Genomic DNA, 14,310 nt, shown 5'->3' on the forward strand with positions numbered 1-14,310 from the left:
GCATAAAGCCTTATCCCAAGTTTGTTTGTTAAGGTGGGATACCTGAGCCACCTGACAACGACACCATCCTCCTGTTCTAATTATTAATGCTGATAACCCATATCCAAAATCTGGAATTCAGCCACACAAAACACGCCACGTGTCAAGTTAATAGTTACCAAATCTTAGCTTCTACATTCTTCTATTTTTGAGTATAAATATGTAGCAAGAACATGATACATGCAGTCAAGAAAGTATTTCAGAGGTGTGTTATTCTATAAAAGTCTTGTTTATTTAGATTTATAAGAACAGATCAGAATATTAGGAAGGAGAGACCAGATCATGGCAACTTCAGTGATGAATTCAGTGCCGCTGAGTCTGAAACCTAGCTTCGCAGTCGAAAAAACAGCAGTGAGAGGTGTTCCTTCACTTGCAAGGACTTGTAACTTGACGATCAAGGCCAGTAAGGTTAAAAAGATCAAAACTGACAGCCCTTATGGTACATAATCATCTCTTAGTAAAGTTTTTCGTGTGTACACGGCCTATGATTCAGTCATAGGCCGCGTACACACATATCTTAAAAGTTGACAAGTGAGAGTTTATATAAATCATGGATCATATTGTACTCATGAGTCAAATTATTGTTGAAATACTCTTAGGAATTAATGGTGGCATGAGCTTGAAGGAAGGCAAAGATGCCTCTGGAAGGAAAGCAAAGGTATTTTTGTAATTTCCAAAGTGTTTATATAGTATTACAACTATCAAATAGTCATAGACTCGCACTACAACAACAGCATCAGATAACGGTTTTTGTCAGTTGTCTGTTTCCCAGAAAACCGTGGTCTGTTGAGGTATTGTCATACGCACCTCAGATAAATGTTTATGCCCGTTGTTTGATTAGTGTTGTCTGATGTTGTTTTTGTTGTAGTGTCGTAGTAGTGATTTGTTTGGCTACTTTTAAAGTTTTAAATGATTTTTTAAACTGCTTTCTCATATGCTTCAGGGAAAGGGTGTGTACCAATTTGCAGACAAATATGGTGCTAATGTCGACGGATACAGGTAAAACCTTAACTTGCAGAAATTCCGAATCTCTGTGCACGTCCAACTTATTATTAATCAATGGCTACGTTGATTGTGCATTTGTAGTCCAATTTACAACCCAGATGAGTGGTCTCCATCAGGCGATCGTTATGCTGCAGGTAAATTACACAGACCGACAAACTCAGAATGTGAAATTAACAAAACTGTAATGCAAGAAAGCTGAGAAATAATTGGAAAATGCAGGTACTACTGGGTTGTTGATATGGGCCGTGACTCTAGCTGGGATTCTTGGAGGGGGAGCACTCCTTGTTTATAGTACCAGTGCTTTGGCCAGTTGAAAACATATAGGCTAATATCACTATTATAGCTCCATGCATGTACCAAACTTGTATCTAATTTTGTGACAAGTAATTTTCTACTGAATAACCAAACGCTCGTGACTGAGAAACATAAGAGACTGAACTAATCGTATAACTTTCTTAAGAAAAACATTAATGTTGACTTAACATTTGTTGCATGAATGAACTAAAATCACCTTGCAGAGGTATCTACATCATTTGGCTCGTTACATTGTTCATAATACTAACAGATTTATCTTCTCCTTGAATTGCATAAGAGCCTGAATTATCAACAAAAAGAAACATACACCTGCACTGTTTCCCATAAGAGCTGTGCTAAGGTAATTTATTACCTACTCAAAAAACATTAATGTTAAATTAAGATTAATTTTTTACATTGAGTAGTAAAAAATTAACATTAATGTTTTTTGAGTATCTGTTACATGTCCGTTACATGAAACAATTGAGATCACGCGAAGGGATCATTCATAGTTATCGAGCATTTGTATATTCTAAATCACCTAATTATACAGCTAAAATCATTATATTTCTTTAATGAGGAAAATGTACACATTTAGATTAGGGTCGTATTCTATGATACCATTTTCCCATATATATCCTGCTCATTCTGCCAAAAATCTATTTTACTTGGCAATGCCAATTTCGAACATTCTGCCAAAAATCTATTTTACTTGGCAATGCCAATTCGAATTCAAAATGTATTTTAATTATGTAGATTGTCTTTATAGACAAAACAACTGTACCACAGGTGACTTAAGTTTACTCAAACCTAGTTCCAAGTCCAAAAGTGAATACTACTAAAAGTAAAACAACGAGCAAAAATAAATAAATCAGAGAATGTACTTGATAGAAACGATGAAAGAATGAACAAAGCAGAGATTTTGGATTCTCAATAGAAAAATCTACTCTGTGTTGCATTTTTCGAAATGAAAGTCACAGTAATAGATAATATACTTGCATAGTACACAAATAACCCAGCTAAGAAAGACCACACAATCTTGATAGTACCAATGTACCACATTTCTCTGCTTAGCCGAATATTTTACACCATCTACTGGCCAGATTAATAGTAAAATTTCTCCCTGCGGATATCACATTTGTCCAAGTGGAAGTTGTGAGTCTTGTGACCATAATCAGAAGTTAGACCAATCCTGGAGCATCTAGGGCTTTCACATTCAAAGAAGGTTCGAAACAAATAAAAAATCGATTCACTAAATCATCAACATTTGAAATCTGTGATTTGTAAATTACAGTTTAGTGATGGTCAGTTTAAATTTAGAACACAAGAAGCCACAAAAGACTAGATTGATATTGCAACATATCAGTCTGTCCTAGCTTGATGGGTCACTCTACCATCGGAATAATTTCAAGATTTCAGTTTAAAAGAAAAAAGAAAAAAGGAAGCCTTCAGCTGTTGTACACCCTGTTTTTAGCAATTTTTTCTGCCTCAGCAACACTCAAATGCCTTATCCCATTTTCTTTAAGCCACACTTCCCCACCTGCTAAACTTCCCTGAAGTTGATTTTTATCCATTTTTAGTAACCTCAGGCCCTCGCTAATTTTGGGGAAGAAGCCTTCGGGTCTCAAACACCAGGCCCCAAAAACACCAAAGAGAACTGTCAAATCATTACCAAACCTCTCGGTGCCACCATCATGGAACTTAGCATTGCTGAAGAGAATTCCATTGAATATCAATTTATCCACCCCACTTGCCAGACTTCTCCACAGCCCAACAAAGTCCATCTTATTTAAACTCCCTTCCAACACCGATACTTTTCCCTGAAGATAATCTAGCGCGTCAACCAATGATCTTGATACAACCAAGCCTTCTTCACTTCTTTCCTGCCATTGCTTCCTGTTCTTAATATAATCTCGACATCTAGCATCAAAACCCCTCAATACCACAGTTGATAACATTTCAATCCATTCTACCCTGAATTCTTCAAGTTTTCTAATTTCTTCACCTAGAATACCACATCCAATATCTCCCATTGAAACTTCATTGATACTATTCTCTGCAAATGATGTCCCATATGACTCCGCTTCTTTCAGCCCCATCTCAAGAAAAAAGACATCCTCACACCATTCTTTCAAAACTGTCTCCACGTAGCGAACTGCATTAACAGACCTTGTAACTTTAATTAAAGCAGCATCGTCAGTCAAGGCAGTTAGCCCCTCAGCTTCTTGGCACCTGAGAGATACAGAGTCCAAGAACTTATATATTACAGGTGCCCCTGCAACTCTAACAAACCTCGACCTTAATGATATCCTAGGTATTGACCGACAACGATCAATTAAAGAAGACAACCGGTCAAGAAAAGCACCAGATATTGCAGGAGATTTATATTCTTCTGCACCAAAAAGAACGGCTGCTCCTTGAACATCCATTGACCAACCTCTCTCATCCTCCACTTCTAACTTCAATTTATCAAGTACCTCATTCAGTTCTATTTCAGCCCAGAGTTCAAGCCAGTCAGGTCGATCACAGAAGACTTGTAAAGAAGTCAGCTTCTGCATATTTCCCTCTTCCTGAAGAGAGACCAGAATTCCAGATTGAACTATCAGAGAATGGACTCGTTTATCAAAAGAAATCATCAAGTCAATAAGATTTAGCCAAGATATTCGAGCTTGTGATTGTATTCCAGTGACAACATCTTCGTCCAACTGACCAACATATACAGGAAATATCTCTTTCGCCAAATAAGTGGATAGAGAAGATACCATCGCTGAGATCCATTCTTCCCTACAACTATATCCTAATAACATTGCTTCATCAACCAGTGGTTGCAATAAATCATCCATGGTGTCCACATAATCCCGAGTAATTTTATATACAAGAGCAAAAATGAATTCCGGCTTATCAACCCATTTTGAGAAATGGCGCTGGGATGCTATAAACAAAGAATTCACAAGCTCTTCAATAGTCCACAATGGTTGGCACAGAGCAACTTCCAAATTATGCCCCTCAAGTTGCCGAGATTTTCGCTGTATTTGCAATTCCTGCAGACTGCATAATGCAAGAAAACTTTCACAATACTGGCGTTTAAGTTCACCTTGCATCGAAAATAGTGGATTTGAGACGGCAGCTGAATTCTTTTTATCAGTATCTATTGTACTAGAAGAAGAGATAGAAGGTGGCCATCCAAGTGATACAAGAAGGGAGCGGTGATCTGCAATTGCTTGTGGTCTCAAAGTGGCTAAGGCCCTATCAACTCTGTGGTCAACAGCCAACACAAGACGTGCCCACTGAGGGCGTGCTTTAGTAACCCAAGCTAATATATCTTCTGCCTGTTTTAGAGCTTTAATGGCAATGAGGCGTACATCCTTCAAGGAAAAAAGAAGATACAAAGAGATTGCTGGTGAGAAAGTATTCACAAGGACATTAAACGGAACTAACAAATAATGGAGATGGTCACCTCTAAATTACGCGAGGATGGATGTTTTCTTAGATTTCTGTTCACCACAGATGATACAGCATCTTCAATGTCACCAACCAAGGTGTCCAATTTCAAAGCCGTCTCTGAGAAGATATATGATTTAGAAAATTAAAACAACTTTGGTGCTTACTTCAGATTGTAGAGACCTAGAAGGAGTCGTTTGTACATTCAACATAAAAAGTTATTCAAATGATGGTGGTACTGCGAATATTCACTGTGTACCAAAAAAAGTACTAGCACATCAACTATGTGAGGTATGCTTAAAAGCCAACACAAATCAGACTACATATGGAAATAATGGCCAGGTAAAACAGTGGCATTCTATAATTATGTTTCTATGTATCAAAAGGTCGAGCATTTCCACTGAACTGAGCACAGGTAGTGCGGTACGACGGTAACTCAATATTAAAAACCTAACACTTGTCATATTTCACACCAACTGAAACACTAATCTATTCACACAGAATACGTTGAGTAAAATATGAATACCAGCATAAAGACGGACAGCCTCCACCCTAGCCACTTCCTTGGCAAGAGCCGGTAGCTCTGATCTCCCTGTTCCATCTGAATGATGCCATCAACAATCAATTTTAGACATTTTTGTTTACATATAGAAAAAGAGGACTGAGAGGAAGGACCTGACCTGATAAACTAGAATCGCCGGCAGAGAGTGCTGTATAAGAATGAAGATCCGATAGATTGGCTTTAACGGAAGTGAGGTGAGTAGCAAATTGAGAAGAGAAAGAGGCGTAAGAGAATAAACGAGATTCGAGGATGTGGTTAAGATCAGAAAGAGTTTTTTCCAAGCCGTTGCACTCAGATTCTAACTCCAGAAGCAGGCTAGATGAAGCTTCTTGATCATGTTTTGTACGGAGCTTTGTATCCAAATAACTTATCACAGAAGGAGAAAGAGATGATGCTGGAGGTAGAATCATCTCACTTATCATTATTCTGTCAAAATTAAGAAACATAAGAGCAATGTTAATAACCTGGATATAACAAGGGGAGCTTACATTAGAAACTCTTTAAAATAAAAGTCATAGAAAGTTTTGTAGGCTGTTGGATCCAAATAAATTAAGGCCCAGCTAATTTGGCTAAAAATTGCTTAAAAATTTGGACAGTAATTTTTTTGCACTTAGGTTGGAAAGCTCGGTCATTCTCCTAAAAAACAAAAAGCTGGCATAATCGGTAATTTGATGTAGTGCTATTTCTTTAAATAACTGGAAATTTTAACTAATAAGGTTTAACACAACTAAGTGTTGAATCTTATTCTAAGTACTTGCTTTATCTTTCTATGCCTTAAATTTGAAATCGTAAGTCTTAAAAAAACTTTGACGATTACATAAAATTTATAAAATCAAAACGTATAGCATATAAAAACACAAATTCACTTTAAGTTCAACACAAGTTTGTCGAACCTTAACATCATAATACTCCCATACATACAGATGCTAAATTATAATTTGACCTGGACTTAATTTGAAGTATCCTAAATGTCCACATCGATGATTTCTTCCATTAACACAAATTTAACAGAACAAGTTTCGTAGCACTTATCCACTATAAACTCTCCGAAACTTTTTGATCCCCTAATTACTCAGGTCATCTAAGCCTGTAATCTACTCGAATTACCTAACAGATTTTTCGAGTGCCGAATTCAGTTTCAACGAAATTCATAGAAATGTTCCGAGACAATGACAGCATGATCACATTCCGAAACAAATTCAAAATTAACATTACCTAAACTCAGTTAAATATATTAATCAATGAATCTCTTGGCAAATTACCAGTAAAAAAAAGTACACATAGGAGAGAGTTAGCTACTAAACCTACATAATACAATACGGAAACAACAAAAATTATTGAATAAATCTGGGATACACACGCACATATGTATAGGCGTTACCTGATCCTCAGACCTCAAGAGAAGAGTCAAATTGAAGAGAATGATTAAGAATGAAAATTTGTTTCTCTCCCAACGGATCCCTCTCCTTTGCAACTGAAGTTGGTTAATTTGGATTTTGGGCTCAAATTCTTCTTTGGGCCTAGTGACTTGGATTTAGTACACTTCAATTTTGGTTTAGTGTTAAAAAAACCTTTTTGTGTCTTTGGTTCGTGGTATAAGTATGGGTTTTGTTCATTCCAAACACATACACGGTGTTTGGTTGAAAATTTTCTTCCCTCATACCCACAAGATATGAGATTTTCATACTGAAGGGGGAGCCCTCAAACCCACAAGGTATGAGATTTTCATACCCAAAGGGGAGGTGGGTATGTAAAATGGGTTTCAGGTATCAAATTCTTTTCCTTTTATTTTCATTACTATTTTTATCATTTCATGTAGATTATTAATACAAAATAAAATTAATGACTCAAAAATATATATAAATATTAATTTAATAATATTTTAAATTAATTACAATTGATAACTCATAAATATTATAATTCAACCATATTCATTCCACCACTCAACCAAACAACTGATATCAGATATGATACCTCAAACTCATACTCCCTCCGTCCCAGCCAATTCTTTACGTTTGGTTTGAGCACGGAGGTTAAGAAATATGTATAAAGTAGTGGAAAAGAGAAAGAAAAGTGGGTGAAGTGGCGGGACCCATCAATTTTTAATATATAAAAGAGAGATAGTGGAGTAAAAGTAGTGTGAAAAGGGAGTAAAAGTAGTGTGAAAAGGAAGGAAAAGTTGGGAAGTGGTGGGACCCATTTACTATTTTTGGTAAGTTTTGAAATGTAAAGAATTGGATGGGACATCCCAAAAAGGAAACTGTAAAGAATCTGGTGGGACGGAGGGAGTACTAGTTTAACCTGATTTCTCATTGCAACCCCATACCCTCTCTTCAACCAAACGACCCCTTAGTTTTTATGAGTGAAAAGCCCAATTTAGATTGTGTTTCGAATTACTGACCAAAAAAATTGCATTTCAAATTAATTATTTTATAATTTGAAATTTTATTAAATAAGAATTGCATGTTTTAGGTCATTTATATTGAATATATTACATTCATATAGATACTACTACTTCAAATAAAGATATTTAATCCCCGTCATGTGTTTTTTTTATGATAAAGAAAAGTTTAAAAAAATATTGAAGTTGAGAGAAAAGTTATACAAAAATTTGTTTATATTCTGCTCTTCTTTGTGTTTCAACTAGTATATTTGTTACTGTTATTTGACATTTTTTTTAACGTAGAAAACCGCAGCCGCTACCCTTCAGGTGCGCACTGGGTAAACCCACGAGCTCACGCAATAGCCTGCAAACTACGTGAACCAGATAAACCGCATTTTTTTTCTCAAATTTTCTCAGTTTTAATAATTTTTTAAGTGAAAATTAGAAAATGACTAATTTATTTATATTGTTATTTTCTTTAAAAAAATTAGTCAGAAAATTTTGACGTGCATGACAAAATTTATATTGTTATGTATGTAAGTTTTATCATACATATGTAATAGTTTGATGCCATAAAGAAAAACTGAAAAACCTATGTTATACAGTGCATTACAAGTAGGAAATCTTACAATACATTGCCAGTTTTCATATATATAATTACAAGAAATAGCTAGTTAAATTACAGTATGATCAAAGTTAATACTGATCATTCCAGGAGATACTTGGAAACCCTACTTCAGATAAAAAACTCTCTGAACTTCCTTCACCAAAACTCATTGGTGAATCTTTGATCATCATCATCACATCACAAGGAGGAGGAATATCCATACCTGTATAATCAGCATTAACATTATCACCGATCTTTGCAAGATAATGATCTATGGCCTCATCCCTAACCATTTTATTGTCACATGAAGATGAAGTATTTGCCGAATAATTCCCCAGGTAACTAGCAGAACCGCTACTAATTATTGGCTTGTTCTGCAGTGGTAATTGTACATTATTGGTGATTATTGGTAAGGTGGTTACATGGTTCGGGTTTGTGTGTATGTTATTAGTAGTATAAATATTGGAGAAGCAGGGCACTTGCGGATGAGAGTGACTATGGTTTTGGTTAAAACTGATGTAAGAATCCATCAGCGGAGGTAGATGATTTGATGCAGGAATGTTACTGATATTAGTTTCTTGATTATACCAGCTGCCATCATTTTGTATGTCTTGTTTGGGACTATCATTCGAAGCTTCTTTGTTTTTGTGAAACACTCTGCAGAGTACCCAATCTTCCTGCTTGATTATCCATATACAAACATTAAGGCCAAACAAATTATAAATATATTAGCGAAATGATTGACTAAATAGAGTACATTTATATAGGGTTAGTGAGATTAGTGACATTGACATTATGATTAAGATACTTGAAGACAAAGGAGTAGGTTCGATTGGCTATTATGTTCACACCATATCATATTACTATGCTTAGATCTTGTTAACATCAGCATGATTTTTTATCATGTAATTGTTTATTCTAATTAACATGCTTTACATGAAGTGTATTAAGTATTATTGTGATTAGGTATTGTGTCATTCTTATTAATCATAAGTCAGCTATGTTATTTTCATGACTCATTCAGTTTTCCCACTTGCCATGCTCACTCAGAAATAATACAGAAACTGATACTGTGTGTGTTCACCCCAACACAATTATTCGTAAAGACCATGAGCTTTAGACAAATAGCACTAGACAAATGAAGTGGTTAAAGCTCGTAATATGAAAGATCATTTGTTAAGTTTACTATTAATAATTTGGATGCAGTTATGTAAAAAAAAAATGTAAATTAGTATTAAAAAAATATAAAGGAGAAGGAAACTAACCAACCTTGGAAGAAATAGTTATTCCTGAAGGTTCTTCAAGCCGAAATTCATGCATGACCCAGTTAGTTTTCTTGCCTTTAGGAGCCCTCCCTTGATAGAACACCAAGGTTTTCCTCATCCCAACGAGCCTCCTCTTCCTGCATACTGGTCTATCTTTTCCGGTAGCCTTCCAATACCCTGAAATTGTAGCCCGGTTTGTACGTTTTCCCGTGGCGTATTTCCTGTCTCTAAGGCTGTAAAAATACCATTCCTTGCCTCCAACACATGCTGAATCTGTTGTATCAATAAAGAACAAGTTCATTTAGCAAATTTGTATTTAACACACAGAACAATACCAAGCATCGGATACCTCAGAATGTGCTGTTTATGTGTTATGTAATGCATGTCCTTAAGTTCATTACAAATTGCTCTGTTTATTAGGCTGAAAAAATTATGTGATAACTAACATTTAATGTAAAATTGTATTATATAATAAAGTAAATGGGAATATGAACAAAGCAAGAAAAGGAATATATTAAAATCAAACAGTTTTGTTAGCATCAAGAAGAGAAAATTGCAAGAAGCAGTCAATAACAAACACTTAGCACAGCTGTATGTGATATCACTGGTAGCGACATCTGGTAACGTACACTGCAAATAATACTAGTAGTATCAAAGTATCATATTGTTAATTAACAAACAAGAACACAAACACCGCAAATACACATATGTTATATGAAATATGTCATATGGTATGCATGTGCGTAATTTGTGCAGGTAATATCAGATGATGCAACTCCAGATATTAACCAAGGGGCAGCTGACTGTTACTGCTGCAGTAGTCTTTTTAACGAAATATTGCAGTTTTACATGCCGGTCTTGACTAATATGAGGACTATAAGTCTATATCTAATAAGTTGGCTTGTATAATGTATCTGTATGTGAAGTGAGACTGGTGCGCGTGTGTGCATGTGCCTATATATGTAGTTGAAAGGAGACTAGTGTGTGTGGGCGCGCCCAACATTACTATCTAGTTGCAGATGTATGGTGTAGGCCTGTGGTTGCAACTTGCGATGGTACATGATATGACTTAATTCTTTTACTTATTCGCAATTTTCTCAGCCGTTGCAGCTGCTATCTACAGTGTTATTGGCCACAACCAATTGCACAGTCAATTTCTAATAAAGTATTGAATAAGATATCTGTCTGCAATATGTTTCCTTCTTCTTGATGATCAAATAACCTACTCTCAACACAAAAATATCAACGCATACTTGGTCTGTACTCTGTATATAGACGCAAACAAAAAGGATCCGAAATCTCAGATCAAACCCCTTCACAAGACAACTTTAAAGAACTGATTCACACCATGAACTCATCACATATAAATTTAAGATAACCATAAATCCCACATAAGCTACAGGATATCAAGATTGGACTCTATATTTCATTTTTGCATGCACTAATCCAAACAATCCAGACACGATACATAAATAGAAATCTGACATGAAAGATAGAACAAGGCATTCGTATTGGAGAAAAGGGAGGAGGGGTTACCAGGAATATCCCAAGGTTCGGATTTGTTAAGATCAACTTCAACCAGAAATGGAGGGAGTTCAGAACGAGTGAGCTTCCTCATCAGGTAATCACATATAAGCTCCTCATCTCTGGGGTGAAACCTGAATCCTGGTGGCAACTTTGCCTCCACCATCTTCACACTACTACTCATCCTTCCCTTTTTTGCAAGCAACACAGAGAACTCACTGGTTATTAAGAGAGAACACACACTCACTCACAACTCCTTGTATATATACTACTAGCCTACAACCAATGCATATATACTATGTGTTGGCGGCTTGGCTCTCCCATATTTATATAAAAAATAGAGACCTCATGTACATATATTGTTTATGACGTATGGACTTAAAGAGGAGGAGTTCCAGTGTGAAATGACTAATAGTAACATGTTTGGATTACATTAGAAAATGTTAAAATTTATATTTCAAGTAATTTTCATTATTCGTAAAAAGTTGCTTTCGTTCATAATTCAGTTAAATAATGGTTTGAAAGTAGCCAAAAACTCTGCAACCGATCCATTCAGATTAGAGACCCAAAAGTGAAAGTCATTTATAAATACTTCTTGTGTTAGAAAATATCAACCGAAGGAAAAGAAGAAGCCTGGCAAGTCAATCAGAAAATATTCTATTCTAGCTAATTTTGGCGTCACTCGCGTAAGTGATGAGCTACGCAATTGTGATACATTGGTTGATTTCTTTGTTTGGTTCATGATTCCAGCTGCTCTCGTGTATAAATTTCGTTCATTCCGAACTCTAAACTCCATACTCTATGTGATGCAGGTACGAGACGGTTATAAAAATTCATTTTATTTTTTTAATATTTCTCTCTATTCAAGCAATTTAATCTAAAATTTAAATTGATAATAAAAAATTTTAATAATTATTTTATTAATATTTTAAACTAATTATAATTAAAGACTATATTTTTCAAATTAACCAAACACAGACACATGATATCAATTATCACAAGAATCCATTTACAGATTTCAACCCCATAATGGAACCAATCAACTCTTATCACAATTATAGATGCACCTGAACTTCATTTGACTTGGGAAGTGTTCAACAGTTTCCAGTACTCTGTTTATCATTATATATGCCGTATAAAATATTACCACAATATCTGACTTTCTTTCTCACTTCAATATAGTTCTTTGTATTCTATTCTGTCAAAGAAATCAGGAATCACGTTCAAACGCCGGATCTTCATATATACAACCGTTCATATTTGAGCATATTTGGTGTGTTTCGGTCCGTTCATACAATTGAATGCTTAAACATTATTGGAAAACTACGTCAGCTACATAATTAGGAATACGAAAGATTGAAATATAATTAGACAATTACAGATAACAATAATTGTAGTCGGATATTGAATTTATACTATAATCTCATCTTGCATACTGTGCATTATTCTGGAAAAGCTTAGGTAGCCCCACCAACTACAATACAATGGTAAGACAACTACTTTGATCAGAATACATCCACTACTTAAAACAAAAGAACTGTCTACATCCTCCACTTTTTTTGGGAATCTTAAGTTTCCTAGTGGCCCCAGAAATAGTATCTATGCTTATTCAAGGATAATAAAAAATCTAAATAAGGACATTTAGCGCTCTAGATGATTTCAAACACTTGTCCAAAATTAATTGAACAAAGCATGGAAATCATACCTACCATTTTCTGACTATGAACAGAAAGAAATCTAAGTTAGTAATAGAAAGCCATAACCTGCATATTTCCAGATCGAATATAGATCCCGGAGAGGGCATACCACTGAAAAGATCTCGGGCGAAGAGGTCACAGTTTATGACCAAGGGGTTTAAACCAATTGAATTAATATTATCTGGTATACACAGTTATAGATTCATGCAAGGGAATGGTTAGTTCGATTTAGCAAGTAATTATGGAAAGATAAACGATGACTAACTTTTGGCATGTAGTGCAAAGATGAACTGATATGATAAGAAGGAGGACTCCATCATCCAACTCAATGAGAAAAGGAAAGCTGTAGGGAAGAGACTTTCAGTTTGTTATTACGACGTCGATGTGCAGCCAATGACAAACTGACCACTGTTTAGAGGGAAACACCATTGGGTTGAGGATGTAGAGAGATCATTTGTATTTTTATATCTGGTACTTCGAATACTAGAATCCATTAATCTTTCCTTTTCTATGAAAGCAATGTTCTTTTCAAGTACCACTTAACATTATCTGAAAATTCTTTCCATCCCCACTTCTCCATTCCAAACGAATAGCAGCTGTGCAAAATACAAACACCGTTCAACTCTAATCACGTGGCCAGCTTCGAAGCACAGCCACTTGGCATCAAACAAAATAACCATAAAGACAAACTGACACTTGGATGGATTGGTACCAATATCAAATGAATGCATATAAACACTATCATGAATCAAATAAGATAACTCCCACTACCAACTGCTTTGAATTAAAGGTATTAATCACTAAAAAGTCTTGATTAAGTTATATTTGTACTGTTGCTAAAGAATACAAGTTGATATTGGATTCTACACAGCAACCTAAAACTGGAAAAAGCAGGGGGAAAAAACAAGTATTTCGTATAAATCTTTTTTCATTTATCAAGTTATAGACAAACATTTAAAATACAAAATTAAGAAAACAAAAACATTATTGTCCCTGACAGATTCTTCCCAGAGAAAGATTTACATATAGCCATGCAGTCACAGAAGGAAGGCTGTGTGAAGTGAAATTCTAAGATCTTAAAAAGACTACAGTTAAAAATCCCATTATAATAAATGAAAAAACAAAAAGAAAACAGTATAAGGTTACCAATTAGCTTAGTGGTGAAGCCATACAACGAACCCTCACCCATGACAAGGATCATAGGTTCAATTTTCCACTTCCCCGTCCACTAGGAAAAATAAATATAACTAGTCACAGAGAAAAAAAAACGGTGGGACAGAAGACCCGATACAAGGAATAGCAGATACCGATAATTTACCTAACTTAATGTGAAAGCCGAAAAACCAATATAAAGCAGTGATGGGCCAGTCAGGGAATAACCAAGCAGATAATTTGCCTCAATTTGGTTATGCTACAAGCCTACAGTCATTTTTAGATCCTTGTCGAGGGATGGGGAGTGCCAACTTCACAACTCTGTGTTTTTTTATTGACTT

At 35.4% G+C, this 14,310-nt stretch overlaps 3 protein-coding genes across 5 annotated transcripts; 1 reads left to right on the top strand and 2 right to left on the bottom strand.

Moving 5' to 3' along the window:
* Positions 1 to 205: 205 nt before the first annotated feature.
* LOC108214617 (photosystem II 10 kDa polypeptide, chloroplastic) lies at positions 206 to 1,451 on the top strand. Its single transcript, XM_017386715.2, has 5 exons — positions 206 to 478; positions 639 to 697; positions 983 to 1,038; positions 1,126 to 1,178; positions 1,264 to 1,451. Exons 1-5 carry the CDS (start codon positions 322 to 324, stop codon positions 1,356 to 1,358), a joined length of 420 nt encoding a protein of 139 aa, XP_017242204.1. The 5' UTR covers positions 206 to 321; the 3' UTR covers positions 1,359 to 1,451.
* Positions 1,452 to 2,586: 1,135 nt separating this feature from the next.
* Positions 2,587 to 6,885, bottom strand: LOC108214146 (RINT1-like protein MAG2). 2 transcript variants are annotated; one of them, XM_017385958.2, is made up of 5 exons: positions 6,723 to 6,885; positions 5,460 to 5,767; positions 5,306 to 5,380; positions 4,796 to 4,899; positions 2,587 to 4,703 (listed from the first exon to the last, which is right to left on the bottom strand). In XM_017385958.2, exons 2-5 carry the CDS (start codon positions 5,761 to 5,763, stop codon positions 2,787 to 2,789), a joined length of 2,400 nt encoding a protein of 799 aa, XP_017241447.1. In that variant the 5' UTR covers positions 5,764 to 5,767; positions 6,723 to 6,885; the 3' UTR covers positions 2,587 to 2,786. The 2 variants fall into 2 exon arrangements, with proteins under 2 accessions (XP_017241447.1, XP_017241448.1); XM_017385959.2 differs by having other exon boundaries at positions 6,706 to 6,851.
* Positions 6,886 to 8,297: 1,412 nt separating this feature from the next.
* LOC108214148 (NAC domain-containing protein 21/22) lies at positions 8,298 to 11,549 on the bottom strand. Of its 2 annotated transcripts, none has more exons than XM_064090482.1 (3): positions 11,133 to 11,549; positions 9,601 to 9,869; positions 8,298 to 8,554 (listed from the first exon to the last, which is right to left on the bottom strand). In XM_064090482.1, exons 1-3 carry the CDS (start codon positions 11,302 to 11,304, stop codon positions 8,525 to 8,527), a joined length of 471 nt encoding a protein of 156 aa, XP_063946552.1. In that variant the 5' UTR covers positions 11,305 to 11,549; the 3' UTR covers positions 8,298 to 8,524. The 2 variants fall into 2 exon arrangements, with proteins under 2 accessions (XP_063946552.1, XP_017241451.1); XM_017385962.2 differs by having other exon boundaries at positions 8,298 to 9,008; positions 11,133 to 11,537.
* Between the last annotated feature and the right edge of the window lie 2,761 nt (positions 11,550 to 14,310).

The sequence above is a fragment of the Daucus carota genome, chromosome 3 (genome assembly GCF_001625215.2).
Source record: "Daucus carota subsp. sativus chromosome 3, DH1 v3.0, whole genome shotgun sequence".
Taxonomy (NCBI): domain Eukaryota; kingdom Viridiplantae; phylum Streptophyta; class Magnoliopsida; order Apiales; family Apiaceae; genus Daucus; species Daucus carota.

Excerpts from the sequence above, each read along its gene's own strand:
- LOC108214617 (XM_017386715.2), top strand. The coding sequence starts at position 322 with ATGGCAACTTCAGTGATGAATTCAGTGCCGCTGAGTCTGAAACCTAGC. Across the intron at positions 698-982 it reads CCTCTGGAAGGAAAGCAAAG|GGAAAGGGTGTGTACCAATT; the intron begins GTATTTTTGTAA and ends CATATGCTTCAG. Across the intron at positions 1,039-1,125 it reads GCTAATGTCGACGGATACAG|TCCAATTTACAACCCAGATG; the intron begins GTAAAACCTTAA and ends GTGCATTTGTAG.
- LOC108214146 (XM_017385958.2), bottom strand. The coding sequence starts at position 5,763 with ATGATAAGTGAGATGATTCTACCTCCAGCATCATCTCTTTCTCCTTCT. Across the intron at positions 5,381-5,459 it reads CGGCGATTCTAGTTTATCAG|ATGGAACAGGGAGATCAGAG; the intron begins GTCAGGTCCTTC and ends GGCATCATTCAG. Across the intron at positions 4,900-5,305 it reads GGCTGTCCGTCTTTATGCTG|AGACGGCTTTGAAATTGGAC; the intron begins GTATTCATATTT and ends ATATCTTCTCAG.
- LOC108214148 (XM_017385962.2), bottom strand. The coding sequence starts at position 11,304 with ATGAGTAGTAGTGTGAAGATGGTGGAGGCAAAGTTGCCACCAGGATTC. Across the intron at positions 9,870-11,132 it reads CGAACCTTGGGATATTCCTG|ATTCAGCATGTGTTGGAGGC; the intron begins GTAACCCCTCCT and ends TTGATACAACAG. Across the intron at positions 9,009-9,600 it reads GAATAACTATTTCTTCCAAG|GAAGATTGGGTACTCTGCAG; the intron begins GTTGGTTAGTTT and ends ATAATCAAGCAG.